The 14510-nt window shown below is 34.8% G+C and overlaps 3 protein-coding genes across 4 annotated transcripts; all 3 read right to left on the bottom strand.

The window, feature by feature from the left end:
* Positions 1 to 330: 330 nt before the first annotated feature.
* Positions 331 to 4976, bottom strand: LOC137819341 ((6-4)DNA photolyase). Of its 2 annotated transcripts, none has more exons than XM_068623151.1 (14): positions 4595 to 4976; positions 4433 to 4504; positions 3758 to 3838; positions 3489 to 3659; positions 3348 to 3419; positions 3059 to 3145; positions 2854 to 2952; positions 2687 to 2770; positions 2281 to 2367; positions 2056 to 2127; positions 1854 to 1967; positions 1593 to 1680; positions 1407 to 1502; positions 331 to 751 (listed from the first exon to the last, which is right to left on the bottom strand). In XM_068623151.1, the coding sequence occupies exons 1-14, from the start codon at positions 4898 to 4900 to the stop codon at positions 570 to 572; spliced, it is 1611 nt and encodes a 536-aa protein (XP_068479252.1). In that variant the 5' UTR covers positions 4901 to 4976; the 3' UTR covers positions 331 to 569. The 2 variants fall into 2 exon arrangements, with proteins under 2 accessions (XP_068479252.1, XP_068479251.1); XM_068623150.1 differs by having other exon boundaries at positions 3758 to 3856; positions 4595 to 4972.
* A 1202-nt stretch (positions 4977 to 6178) lies between these two features.
* Positions 6179 to 6985, bottom strand: LOC137819392 (uncharacterized). The gene has a single exon (XM_068623227.1). It carries the CDS (start codon positions 6830 to 6832, stop codon positions 6482 to 6484), a length of 351 nt encoding a protein of 116 aa, XP_068479328.1. The 5' UTR covers positions 6833 to 6985; the 3' UTR covers positions 6179 to 6481.
* Positions 6986 to 9215: 2230 nt separating this feature from the next.
* Positions 9216 to 13931, bottom strand: LOC137818607 (uncharacterized). The gene is made up of 7 exons (XM_068622131.1): positions 13226 to 13931; positions 12561 to 12868; positions 11416 to 12141; positions 10995 to 11123; positions 10507 to 10710; positions 9932 to 10132; positions 9216 to 9703 (listed from the first exon to the last, which is right to left on the bottom strand). Exons 1-7 carry the CDS (start codon positions 13491 to 13493, stop codon positions 9581 to 9583), a joined length of 1959 nt encoding a protein of 652 aa, XP_068478232.1. The 5' UTR covers positions 13494 to 13931; the 3' UTR covers positions 9216 to 9580.
* Positions 13932 to 14510: the final 579 nt, after the last annotated feature.

Genomic DNA, 14510 nt, shown 5'->3' with positions numbered 1-14510 from the left:
GTTAGCCCGTCCCGCATAGAATTTGTGAGCTGATTTTTCTAGTTTGTTCCGGTAAGACAATTTTTTTTATTATTTTCATGAAACATGCGTAGTAAGATGTTATCAAAAATTTCATAATGTAAAATATGAGGTCACATGAAAATATGGAGGTGTAGGAAAAAAAATTATACATTTTAAAGTTATGCGGGCCAACCCGCCTTGCTCCGCATTTGGTCCGCACGGACTGCGGATTATGCAGACCAACCCACCCCGCCTTTGGCCCGCACGGACTGCGGGTTATGCAGGGCGGGCCTACCACTTTGCCACCCCTAATTGTCTTTTTTATGTAAGTTTCACTAAATAATTACTTTACTGCTTCCAATTTGGGGTTCATCTCTAGAAATACATTACATACATGTCATACAAAATTCTTGATCATGCAAAATAATAACCTTACATGAACAAGTTGAGTTGTTGATTGTTGTTATCTGATATCAGACGAGATGAGATGTGAAGTTTTCTATAATACCTGACTTGAGAACTTTTATAAAAAAAAAACAACTACAAGTTGCAACTCTTTAATTTTTGGCTCAGTCCAACAGTTGTTGCTTAGATCTTTTAGCTTGAGGCTCTTGCCTTTCACTCTCATCTAATTTCCTCCTCAAGTTTTTCAGATCATCTTCACTAACCAAACCATTCAATTTTTTATTCAATGCATATGCCTCCCCCATTTTCCCTCGGCACTCTTTACTAGCTGAATCATGAGAAACAACTGAAACACAACTCATAAAGAATAAGTATAATATTGAACCTCATACAATGGATGTGGTAGAAAAATATGTCAAGTTTTATCACAAAAAAGTGTTCCAAAAGCTTATTCAAGCTGCAGTTTTTGGTGATTAACTTGGAGGCATATTCATAGAATAAGGTTAATTTGTATAAAACAATTGCAGCCAGATATCAGGTTGCTAAAAAACTGCTGACAGATAGATAAATCAAAGAAATACAACTTCCTAGCAATCCTCATTCAGACTAAAGAAATCTTCCAATATATGAATTGTGAAACCACACATCATAACAGACTTTCAACCAGAAATACAAACTAAAGAAGTCCATTTCTGTGGATTCAACACACCAGGATATCTATCTATATATATTGATCCGACTTCAATTCCGAGAAATAATATTGTTAGAGTCAATTACCGTATTCGAGGTATTGTTCGTTTTGAAGATTAGTGTTCCGTTATGATTTTGTTCTTAAAAGAAATTAAAAGAATGACTATATAAAATGCCCTTTGACTTACCCTAAACCTAAACCTTAAAATCCTAAACAATCTCTCAGCAATGTGGATATATATATAGATAGATATTTAAACTCACTGTTAAGGACCAATGAAACTGACAGTAACCTAAATGGTACAACTGACCTGGCATTGGGTAGTCTTTGCCAATTATGCAATTGGCTTTGGTCTGAATACTTTTAGGAGCCGTCCAGGGTTCATAAATGTACTCCCTGGGCATATCTGCTTGCAGATATTCAGTTCTAACATTTTATCAAAACAAAAACTGACTAGATGGTGAAACATGATGGAAGTGAGGGAACTATAACATACCTTTCAAGACTGGGAGAAAATGCCTAATATAGTCGCCATTAGGGTCATACTTTTTACCAAATGTGGTTGGGGAATAAATACGATTGTACTGATAATGATAAACAAAACATGAGATAAAAAAGTCAGAGCATTATTCAGGATTCAACCCCTGAAACAGAAGAAGCCTGATAAAATACAGATGAACAAAAAAGCCAAATCCAGCTCAATACAGTCACTTTCCACAGAAAATTCAGAACTAGGAACAAAGTATATACTTCATACCTGATAAAAGAAAGATGAACAAGAAAGCCACATCCAGTTTCCGTTATTAATTGCCCAATCTGAATCAATCAGAAGCCTCTCAAAGACATCTCGTCCCTTTTCCCAGTGAACAAACTGTCAGCAGCAAAATCAAACATTAGAACCCAATAGAATAACATGAATAATTTGGCAAGTTTAGAGCATCAAAGTACTTGTATTATACCAGATCGCCACGAGTTAGAAAACATGCTACAGAATGCCGGGCCAAATGATGCATCCAACCCCATTTGCGTAGCTACAACATGAAATGACAGATTCAAATGCACTTCCTAAGTAAGAAGGCTGACAAAAGGTCTTGTGGCAGAATAGTTTTGAGGAACACAAAATTTAAAGCAATACTTTTAATATTGCTTCATGTGGAAGAAGATGTCAAAACCCAAAACCAAACCTGGATCATGATAGCATCAATCCAAGGAAATCCTGTCCTAGCCTCCCTCCAAGCCTCCAGCAGTTTATCATCATCCTTCCAAGGAATCTACAAATATTTTATATAACATCTACAATAATTAAGTGATGTCACATTTTACTATGAAGTGGACTGATACCATATTATGAAGTGGACGTAGACGTTAAGTCTAACTCACTTCTTAATACATTTGCTTTAACATAGCAGTATTAATCTGACATCAACCTCATAATAAGAGACCAAGATTCAACACTACTACACTAATATAAGGATATAAGTGTTAGAGAATAATCAAAACAAATACTCTTGAAGCATAAACATAACGAACTAAATTGTCATATCTTTATGTTTAGATGCTGAATACATTAGCAACATCTTCTAATCTGACCTGCTTGCATATCCTATTGCCTTTCATTCTATCAAAATTTGGAGTCCCAAAAGCAGCCGTGTAAAAGAATTCTCGCCACAACAACTGCAAAAGTCAAACAGCTTCAGTTTCTTCAAGGTAGAGCTCTTAAACAATAAAGTACTGTTAAATTCAGGAGATGGAAGGACCTGTCCTGCAAGAGAAACGGGTGGTGATGTATGCTTTGGCATACTTTTATATATATCCTGAATTTGCCTGTAGAAATATCTGGAAGATAGACAACCAAACTGCAAAGGAAGTTAATGAAAAGGCAAAAATGTAGAAATGATCCCAACAGGGTTCATTTGTCCTTTAATCTCTGATACAGTTCAAACGTAACAGGTTTTGACTTACTTTCAGGTAGGGTGATAAAACAGTTGTTGCAGGCTTAAGAAATGCAGATGGATTGCCCTTGGGTTTCTCAAAGTTTGCCACCCACCCCTAATACCATAAAAATATGAAACTAAGGCATGATTCAGTTCAAAAAACCTATATTTATTACTATGTTGCATTCCAATTACATGCAGTTGACCTTTCAGCAAGAAACATCAATCTTATATATGAATACTGATGAATTGGCAACGCAGCATTGAGCTTATAGTTGTTATTTTCGAAATGCTGAAACCTAGAATGCAGAAAGTACCTTGTTTTTCATGCATTCATCCAATCTCCTCAATGCTTCTGACTCACCCCCTTTGAAAGGAGAGAACTCATCCTGAATATAAGTTCTCTCATTAGGTGCTCAGAAGAGGTACAATCTGAAATGTAACACACACTCACGCACCTGTTCAGCATCTCCATATCCAAGATCTGTGATCGTTGGAACTTCAGAAATAACACAACTTCCTAGATGGCCAACCGGAGGAAGTGAAGAGTACATGGTTGTGAGAGGAAAGGGTGGTTCCCCAGCAAGCTTGACAAACGACTGATAACTAAGTGGCGGCTTCCCTCCGTTCTTTTTTGGCATTAGCAAGAACACAAACAAATTGATCACAAGTTAACATAATCACAACAAATAATGAACAACTGGATTTGATGAAGGTTTAAACTCACCTTGTGTATAATATCCGTGGGGTTGAAGAGTGTGTGACTCACAGGAGAGAAAACCTCAATTCCAGCACCAAGTGCAAAATTCTGTAAACACATTCTCACCTATTTAGTACAGACACACACTGTCACTAATACTAATATGTAACACGGACACAAAGATACGTACACTGTCACTAATACTAATATGTAACACGGACACAAAGATACGTATCATTTCTAAAATGTAGGATAGGAAGACACGCATCTATATTATATAATTATAAATTCTATAAATTGAAATAAAGATTTATGTGCAGAAGTATGTTTCAATTTTTTTTTTATCAGAAACATGTTTCTTATGTTTGGTTCAAGATGATTTGTTCCTTATTTTTGTAATCATAATACAAATTTATACAATAAATTTAAACTTTTAGAAAATTAACGTATTTCTACTTTAAAATTGTGTCCGTGTTAGAATTATCATAAATTCAACAAATATTTGTTGAATTAGACACTTTACTGATACTTTGCATACTAGTGTGAGTGTCTGATACGTGTGTCCAGACACGCTATTTAAAAGGCGTATCCGAGCTTCACAGATGCCCACTAAAGCCAATAACCACACACCAACTACACACACCATTAACGGCAAGACTAAGCTTCTCAAACAACAAGAACATCAGTAAACAACATTAGTACCTTAACTTTAACATCCAGAGCCTGATAATACGGGTCAGTGTCGTACTCAAAGCACAGCTTGTTGACATTCCACTGAAGCAACAACCACAAACAAAACAACTAGCTTGAATCTTGCAAACAATCGAAAGAAAGAAAGAAATCGATGGTAGAGATAACAGATACCTCCTTCAAGCATTGAATGACAACTTCAGCTGGGTCACCCTTGAGAATCAAAAGTCGCGAGCCAAGGTTCTTGAGGTTCAGATCAAGGTCCACGAGGCTCTCCAGCAAGAACTTGATGCGGTTCAGACCCGCGCGCGATGACCCGGGTGAGGGAGCATTCGGGTCGGGTTTCATATAATGCGGGTCGATGACAAAGACAGGGTAGAGATGAGAGGCACTTCGGGACGCGAACTCGAGAGCCGGGTTGTCGTGGATCCGAATACCCTTCCGGAACCACACCAGAGAACCCGACCCGGAACCCATCATCGAAGAGCACAATTGCAAAGGTGAAAGGTTTGAACCGAATCCTCTGCTTCGCGCCTTTACTTTGACATCAATTAACGTTTTCAGAGTGAAATACGAAGTTGTTGTTTCTAACGTGCGCCAGGGGTTTACCTGGTGAAACTCACGTGACTCGGGGTTTGGTTTACGCACAAGGCGTAGGTTAGAACTTTTTTGGATAGAGAAAATGTAACGGTACCTAAGATGCCACGTTGTGGCTTTTTACTCCACGTAATTATGGCTTATATTTTTTTTTATTAAAATGCCTTTTATTTATTGTTAATATAAAAAAATTATCCCAAAATATGTAAATGAAAAAAAAATAAAAAAATAAAATATATATATATATATATAATGAATACTGTATTTGTTTATATGAAATTAGAGTGACTTTTGTAATTTAACAAGAGAAGGTGCAGAAGATTTTGTATTCTTTTGAAGAATTATTCAATTCTAGATTAAGTTTTAATTAAAATTATAAATTTTAACCAATAATAAAATTTGTTAGAAAAACATGTGTAGTCTTCATTTTGATGAATTTTATGCATGGAAGCAGCATTTGTTACAGAAAGAAGATTAACACGAAGCGTATAAAACTACATTCTCTTTAATGATTTCTTAAAAATTAAAATTTAATTCAATTTTATATAATCCACTTTTTAAAATAAGAATTGTATCCCTTTATATATTTTTTAAGCTAGCTTTTGTAACAAATAATTATATACAAAGTTGTAATGGTTGTATATTTGTTATTGAGCAAAAGATTATTTTATTTTATTTATTAATTAAATTATTTGAGTGAATATTAGAAGAGATATTTTATATTTTAAAACACTCTAATTTACTATTATAAATTGTTTGAGATTCCAAAATCCACTAAAAATAAAAATATCTTTATATAAATTAAATTTATAAGATTGAGTTATGTCTAAATATTTTTCTATAAATCAAATTTGTAAGATTGTGTTATGTTTAAAGGTCAATATTTTGTATAAGAATTATTTAAACACATTATTTGCGGTCTATCGTTATCAAAACTATAAATATATAATCACATTCACGAATTAAAATAATTAAAATATATAACGTAAATTTCACCTTATAAATTAATTTTATAAGATTAGATTATTCTTAAATTTAATTTCTTAATATAAATAATTGCATCAAGAAAGATAATTATGTGAGGGTAAGAAAAAGCTCAGTAGTGTGTGGTGATGGAAAAGGGGAATGAAAGATGAGGAAAGATAACAGAATGAAGCAAAGTGAAACATAAAAGGAAATTGTTTTGAAAACAGGGTAAACCATTAAACAAGATCAAACAGAGTTAAGTAGGATTAATTGAGGCTAATAATTGCAGACCCAAAAGGTGGAGAATGCAGAAGAACACCAAGAGGAAAACAAATCATGCACAAATATTACATAACAGAGCTTCCCAAATGATTAATAGTTGAAAGAGATTGAACCATGAATCGAAAAAGGAAACAGAGTTTCTGTAAACAGAGTTTTCCATAAACAGAGTTTCTGTAAACAGAGTTTCTGTAAACAGAGTTTCTATAAACAGAGTTTCTATTTGTCGTACCCTTTCGAAACATCAGAGGCGAGTCTGGAGGCGATAGCGGAGTGGTACATGATGTCGTGAAACGTCGACGTTTCCACCGTTTTCTTCCGCAGCTGTTTCGCCTTCTCCTCTGTGAAGCACCCAGCGCCGAACTTTGATCCGGCCCGGCCCAATTCCCGCTCCGGATCCGGTTTCCCACTCGCCTTTGGGCCGATGTAGTCCGCCTCCGCGGGCCAACCGAACAGAGGGGCCCACCAATTTGAAGAAACGGGCTTCCTGTTGCTGGGATCGGGCTTTCCGGGCGAGCCCGCAGAGGCCCGGATGATGGTGGGTTGGAAAAACGTGAATGTGGTTGCCATTAGTGGAAGAGAAGAGAAGAACAATGCCTTTGATTTTGCTTTGGTTGTTACAAAGAAAGAGTAGTGCAAGTTGAGGTTTAGAGAAATTATTGGGTGCGGCAAGATTCATGAGGGCGTGCACTGCATCGGCGTCATCCTTCAAGATGATGTATGATTGCGGGAATGAAAGGGTATTTGGTCTGAGTGTAGAATTGGGTTGGTGGAGAGCGTAACAGAGAAGAATAATTGTGGATAAGGAGTACACGTGGCGGGTTTAGAAGAATGTGCTGACTATTGTGTCTCTTTTTTACTTTTTTTTTTGTTGAGATATTAAGTGCACTTTTATGTTAGATATTTAATTTAAATTTCGTTTTCAATTGTTATTTTGGTGCACTTTTTCAAAGATGTGGAGTGCCACTCCGTACTTTATCCATACTTTTCAAATCCATAATTTTGAAGAAGCAAAAATGTGTTTCATCTTTTATTAAACATGTATTTTTAAAGTTGTCAAGATGAATAAAATTTAAATAACACGTATAAATATCTTTTTTAAACTTTGGGAGCATGCTTGTAGTATTTTATTTTGACCAAATTTCTTAAGAAAATAATAAATTGTAATATATAAGTAGTTGTAATTATAGGCTTATTAAACTAGTTTCATAAATTTAAGTTAAATATAAATTTTAATTTTTTAAGAAAGTTCAAGTGATATCTAATATAACACTCTTAATTTTTAGTAGTTGAAGCGACATGGAATAAGATTTGAGTATAGGTTTGTACCTTAAGAATGAGAGATGAAATGATTCTAAAAGCATATGTAAGGATGACAATGGAGTGATACATGTTATAAATTTAATTATCACATTTTATCTTTAAACTAAAAACATATCTACATCTTCTTCATACTTAATTAATACACTTTTTTTTTTGTTTCATATCCATCTTCATCGGATACATGTACTTGTCCCCTTTCTATTTTAAATATTAATTAATTATTTTTGTTAAAAAATTAAAAACACAACAATTAAAACATGATATCATAAAGTATTCCATATCAAAAGAATACTAATTTTTTCCCACTAATGTCAAATATTAAAACAGAAATTATAATTGTACAATTATCAAATAAAATAATAAAGGTTAAATAACTATTCAAAAGGGAAAATGTTTTCCATTGCTATGTAAGAAGAGTTAAAAGTTGAGAAGTCTATTATCCTGTTTTCCAATTTTTTTTCTATACTTCCATTAGTATGAAGTATTATTATTGTTTTTAAAAGAAAGAAAAAAACGCAAACTATATCTTTTATGAAATGTTATGTTGTGGTACAAAATATTTTATAAAATACTCTTGTTGTGGCACAAAATATACTCTCTCTCTCTGCATATACATATACATACATGTTATACATATATATATATATATATATATATATATATGATTTTGAGTATGTCAAATTTAGAGGCTGTGAGGAAGTCTCAGCCATGGCTTGAAATAGCCTGAAGGGCCTTTTGACGTTGGTTGTAGGTCACAATCTCAGTGGAATGCATGTTGGGTGGGACTGACCTTAGGACTTTGAGGAATCATGGCATTAGGATGGGAGCCATCTAGAAACCCATTCTGCGACACCATCGTATATTGTTTTTCATCCAAATGTGAAGTGATTTTTTTATTCATCTTCTCTCTTCCATCCAAACAGAATCTGGTTAGAATTTCATTTATTATTCGCTGATAAAAAAAAGAATGTGGTTAGAATGGTTGTTCAATCATGTCTAGACAGATACCCATCATGTCAAAGGTTCATGATTCATCCAGACAAAGGCCATCAAGTCGTATTGGATAAGGATTATTTTGAGATGATAAATAGGGACCAACATATCTATTAGAACAGTGAATGGGATGAATATATTATATATTCCAAAATGCTAAAACTGTATTGTTGATTGAGTGTATTTTTGGGGATTGACAATAAGACATAAATCAGCAGTAGGCATATAAATGAGAATCTAGCACTGTGATAGTGTGTCAGTGAAGGGATTTATGGGTTGCAGGTATGAATGGAAGCCATCTGACCTTAGCTAAAAGTATTCTCACCTCATTATAAAATTTAATTGACAACGATTGCGCCTGCAGGCATCGTTTTGGTGCTGTAGTACACCAATGAAAATATAACTTCCTATAATAAATACTCATTTAAAAATGATTACCTTACCAAATCTACACCTACTATTTAGGACTTCTATTTGTGTAATTAAATTGTTGGATTCATCAAAAGATCAAAATTTACTTTTGATCAAATTACAAATAGAAAAAAGGTTTCCAACTAAAACTCATTTTATAAGCACTATGAATACCACTTGGTGGTGTTGTGGTTTTAAGATGTAGAAAGTATGAATAGGCTTCCAGTGAGCAGAAACCAAACCGTGCTAAACTATATTCATTCTCAATCTGGTGATGAATTTACAAATGTATACTGTTTCTCCACCCTCTTTCAAGTGGGAAAATTGACAAGCAGATGAAATGGAACATAATATTGACAGCTTAAAAGAGAGAAAAGTTACTGACATGTTAAAGCCCCTAAAACTAGCACGTCAAAAACACTCCAGAGAAGAGATGATCTTTAGTCTCTTTCTCTTGAAGTAACATCGATTAGAAAGAAATGGGAGGAGGAAAAAAACCAAAAACAATAATAGAAAAAAAGAAGGAAAAGATCGGAGACCCTTACAATAGATAACAATCCTATGTATAATCAGGCTTTAAAAGAAACGAACTTATTGGCTTTGCGAGTCAGATGTAAATAGGAGTCTACTGATGAAGGGTGAGATAGCTGCAAGTAATGCCTTCGGACACTCTTCATGGGGTAAATGGCCACATCCAGATACGGCAACCAATCTCTGCACGTAATAATGGCAACAAAAAGCATTACAAATTTGAATCACGTGCGGTAATAAATGCCGGGGAGATTACAATGGAGAGAGAGTAGGAAACTCATGGAATTGGTTACAAGTATAGTAACAACCCTAGTTTTCTCCCTGCCCATTTTACACTTCTGATTTTCACCCTTGATACATACAGTATTTTTTAAGTTTTGCAGAGAATTTATGACAAGATGGTACACTTACAGAGTTTACAAGTTTTGAGGCCATAGCTTGACAGGACTTCAAGGAGACAAGGGAATCCTCAGAACCTGCAATGACTAACACTGGAATGTCTCCTACAGCTTGTAATAATGATTCTGCGTTTTTTGTTGAAAGGATGGTTTCAGATGACAATTTACCAATCTCGTGAAGTGCCTCATCCCATCCTTCTACAAATAGTGGAGCCTAACCATACAACAAAAGTTACATATAAGACTAGTTAATAAGTTTTTGAATCTAGAAATAATGCTCCTAGAAAAATATAGAGAAACATAGGAAAGAAGGATAACGTGAACAAGTTGCAGACTATATTGTAATATCATGTAAACGATGCTCAATAAAAATTGATTCCAAAACATCCAGGCATGCTCCCTCCGAAAAAACGAACAAGGTATTCAATATAAGCATAAAACTAAATTAATCATTATACGAATTTGTGATAGCTCATTAATCTTTTATTCGGTATTCCTTTCCTATAACTTATTTCAATTCACATATTGAAGCTCAAAATACTGTGCCTTATTTAAATCATGCAAATAAAGTTCAAGGTACAGACATACCTTGTAGAGGGTCAAAACTTCTTCTGTCATTTTGGTAGGATCATACCAAGCACGCCGATTCACCACTTGAGTGATTTCTGTTCTTAGTAGAGGGCGAACCAAATGCTTCTTTCCAAGTGAGGTATGCAGAAGAATTCTTGCAAAGGATGGAACCACTTCCCTGGACAAGCTAACATTTAGCAATACAACCCCTTTCACATCAACCTGAACGCACACAAAACAGATCAAACCTCAAGACAATGAATTGCGAATTAGGTACACCAATTATTGCAAATCGACAACCCAATTAAAACATGCATCGACGAAGAGTCAATATACAATTAGAAAAATATGAAGACGGAGCTACCAAAAAAACACATCATATTGTTGCTGAATTTCCAAACCCACGTAGCGATTTACATTTGCATAAACACTAAGCATTATACTTTGGCCATTCAAGATCACTAAGTCGGGTACTCTCAAAAAACAAAGGAAAAAGAAATACACACATTGAAACAACTCAGTGATGATTTATTTTTTTGTGCAGCCATAAGAGCAAGCAATCCTCCATCATCATGCCCAATTAACACCACTGAAGAAAATCCAATCTCCGAACAGAATGATAAAAGCAGGTCAACCTGAAAAAAAAAACATGAATTAAAAAATGAAAATTAACAATGGTCACATAGAAGTTCTGGTAATGAATATAAATTCCAAGCCGAAAAGGGCAACTAAATTAACAACTATGCAACTTTTGATTAGCTCTTGGCCTTGGAAATAAAAAAATAGACTCCATACAGGATGGGTAGCCTTTTGATACAACCACATATACACAACATGTTTTTCATGTTTAATCTAATCAAGCAAGGAACAAGAAAATAACAAAAATATCCTTTAAGACAATTTGCATAAATGACAAATATTACTCACCTGAGTTTCAAGCTTATAAGGATTAGGCAACTCTTTTTCCTCCCAGTTCTCCCTGCGAGGCCTTGAACTTAATCCCCAACCAGGCCTATCAAATGCAGCAACTGAGCAATTACTCTGCCGAGCTAAACATCCCATCACATGCCTCCAAGAGAAGACTCCTCCACCAAACCCATGAATTAAAACAAGACCTAATTGGCCAACATTCTTTGAATTTTTCTCCAGAGATTGAAAATCTAATTTATTAGTTTCATCTTCACAAATACCATCCAGGTGAAAAACAGGGATATCTTCAGAAATAGTAGAAGTTATAGGACCATCCAATAGAGGAACATGTAGGGATGGACCATGGAATTGATTGCTATAGCTCCTGTACAATTGAGGCTGGATATTTGGAGATGTACTTAGAAAATGTTTATTAGGTTTAGCCAACCCAGCAGCCATTGCTGAAGTAATGCGGCTAGAATTTGACTCAGTACAGGACATTGAAGACAATGAATGTGGAGGTGAACCAGGCAAGCTTAGCTTGTAATGCAGTGTAAGTCCTTGGCATGTAATGAATAAGCTGTCCGAGTTTGCAAGTAATCTGACAAGCAGTTCTTCATCACGAGCAGTCCCAAAAGGTCTTCGCCTTGTTTCATAATCACTTCTGGGGGTTCTCCCAACAGAAGGAGTGGGAGATCGTGGGACCTTTGGATAGCCAGAGAAAACATTTTTGCACGATAGAACCTGTTTGATTAAACAGAGAGAAATTAGAGCAGTTTCAAGCATGTGCATCACCAAAGTGAAATAAAATTAAAAAGTCACAGATATAAGTCCTGTTGATTCCATGATTCTTCTGGACGAGACAAGCCTTTATGTAAATACCACAGGTGATTTTGGTGTCATCCGGTGAAAATGGATTTTAATTCGGATTCAATAAAGGTCAGCATAAAAGAGTGATGTAAGTCATCAAGATGAATCTCCACTTTTGATAAACAAGATAAAAAGCATATACGGAGCTATAACTAAGTTTTCCAATTTTCTTTGAAGAAGGTTTGTAGTATCACAACCGTTTGATTCAAAATAAGTTAAAGCCAAAGAAGTAACACAAGCACTAACCAATGAAATTAAAGAAACAAAAAAATAGAAAGGAATTTTAGGCTTACAGCTTCAGGGTCAACTCGATGAAACAAGAGCTTTCTGCGTGCTCTGCAGCTGGTTCTATAAGCAACCACAGTATGGCCAAGGGCAAACACAACTGATGAAAGAAACAAGACAGGCATTCCCCATGGCTTCTTCAAATGAAGTCTCTGCTTCCTGAAGGAAACTGAAGCCTCCGCTTCAATATGTGAATTTACAGTGAACAAACAAGCTTTCACCGAAAGGAGAATAATTGACAGAAAAGAGCACAGAGTCACAGTTCCAAGGTAAGGACCATGTGAGAGAGCAGGACCATCACAAACGGAATAAACACCTGCAAAATCATCAGGAAAACACAAACCCAACATGAGAACTACACTACTACTCAGCATGCACAAATTATATAACCCCATCATACAGACACTCAAAACAATATAGTGAAAATTCATCCATTCATAAAGGAGACAAAAAAATGTAACTCCAAAATTTCGAATAAACATAGACTTTATGATTTGAAGTAGAGCAACTGAACATAAATGAACATAAAAGTACAAGTTAATAAAACTAAAAAAATTTGAATTAGAACAATATAAACTATATGATTTAGAACAATTAATGCCTTGAAGAACAAAAGTGTTGCAATGTAATAAATTAATATTAATATCCTATAAGTTAGAATGATGACACGTACAGAGAATGATAAGCGATCTTATAACCGAAACTAGCGGAATGTCCATCAAGGAACTGTTGAAAGCGTAACGGCGAAAATGCTCCTTGAAGCTGAAACACTTGACACAGGTGAAGTTCGAGATCAAAAAGCACGGCACCAACACGTCAACCACCGCCACAACCACAGGCAGCGACGTGACCGCCAACGACGCCACCAATGCCACCACGAAGAAAACCGTCCGAACGCACCGCCAAAGCTTCTCGAAGAAGCATTGCCCTCCCTTCGCCATTTCCGCTGGAGAAACACGCAGCCCGCAACGGCCGAAACGACCTCTCCGCGCGGTTTGTTACGATCTTCGCAACAGATTCGTCTGTCAGTCAGTCAGTCAGTCAGTTAGAAAGAAAACAACATAAAAGATCTAGTTCGTATGGCTCTCTATCTAACACGAACACAACTATGTTATCCGCCGGCGCCGGAGCCATTTCCGGCGGCGGGGAAATCGAGGAGAGGAAGTTCAACGTCGCCGGAAATGTTCCCCGACGGCGACAACGGCGGAGAAGAACGCCATTGACAACAGAGGCTGATGGCTAGGGTTCCGTGCGAACAACGCCCTCTCCGATTTTTTTCCCGAACGGTTTTTGAACGCCCTCTCTTCTCTTCCTACCTATCTTCTTTTTCTCTTCAGTTTTTCTTCTCTCTCTCTCTTCTCTTTTTCTCTGTTCACTCCGTTTATTATTATTATTATTATTATTATTATTATTATTATTATTATTATTATTATTATTATTATTATTATTATTATTATTATTATTATTATTATTATTATTATTATTATTATTATTATTATTATTATTATTATTATTATTATTATTATTATTATTATTATTATTATTATTATTATTATTATTATTATTATTATTATTATTATTATTATTATTATTATTATTATTATTATTATTATTATTATTATTATTATTATTATTATTATTATTATTATTATTATTATTATTTTAATTTATTTATTCATACCTTGCCTTTTCGTTGTTTCTGTAATATTAAATCCAAGAATAATGAATATGGTGAAATTAATAATAGAAATATGCTCACCAAGAGTCACAATTAAATTAATAATAATCGGAACAATTATTTTTCAAGTTAAATACTTATAATTTGTTCAATTTTTTTTAATATTTCTATTAATTTTGTTTTTTTCTTTTTTCTTTTCAATCAAAATATCCTAAAAATGGAAGGTACGTTGCAAAATCCAAGCTTGTTGGTCTTCACGTCTTGCAGATTTTCAAAAAAT

The sequence above is a fragment of the Phaseolus vulgaris genome, chromosome 10 (assembly GCF_000499845.2).
Source record: "Phaseolus vulgaris cultivar G19833 chromosome 10, P. vulgaris v2.0, whole genome shotgun sequence".
In the NCBI taxonomy this organism is placed as follows: domain Eukaryota; kingdom Viridiplantae; phylum Streptophyta; class Magnoliopsida; order Fabales; family Fabaceae; genus Phaseolus; species Phaseolus vulgaris.
Note: the sequence above shows the minus strand (reverse complement) of the source record. Positions and strands in the feature narration are given on the sequence as shown.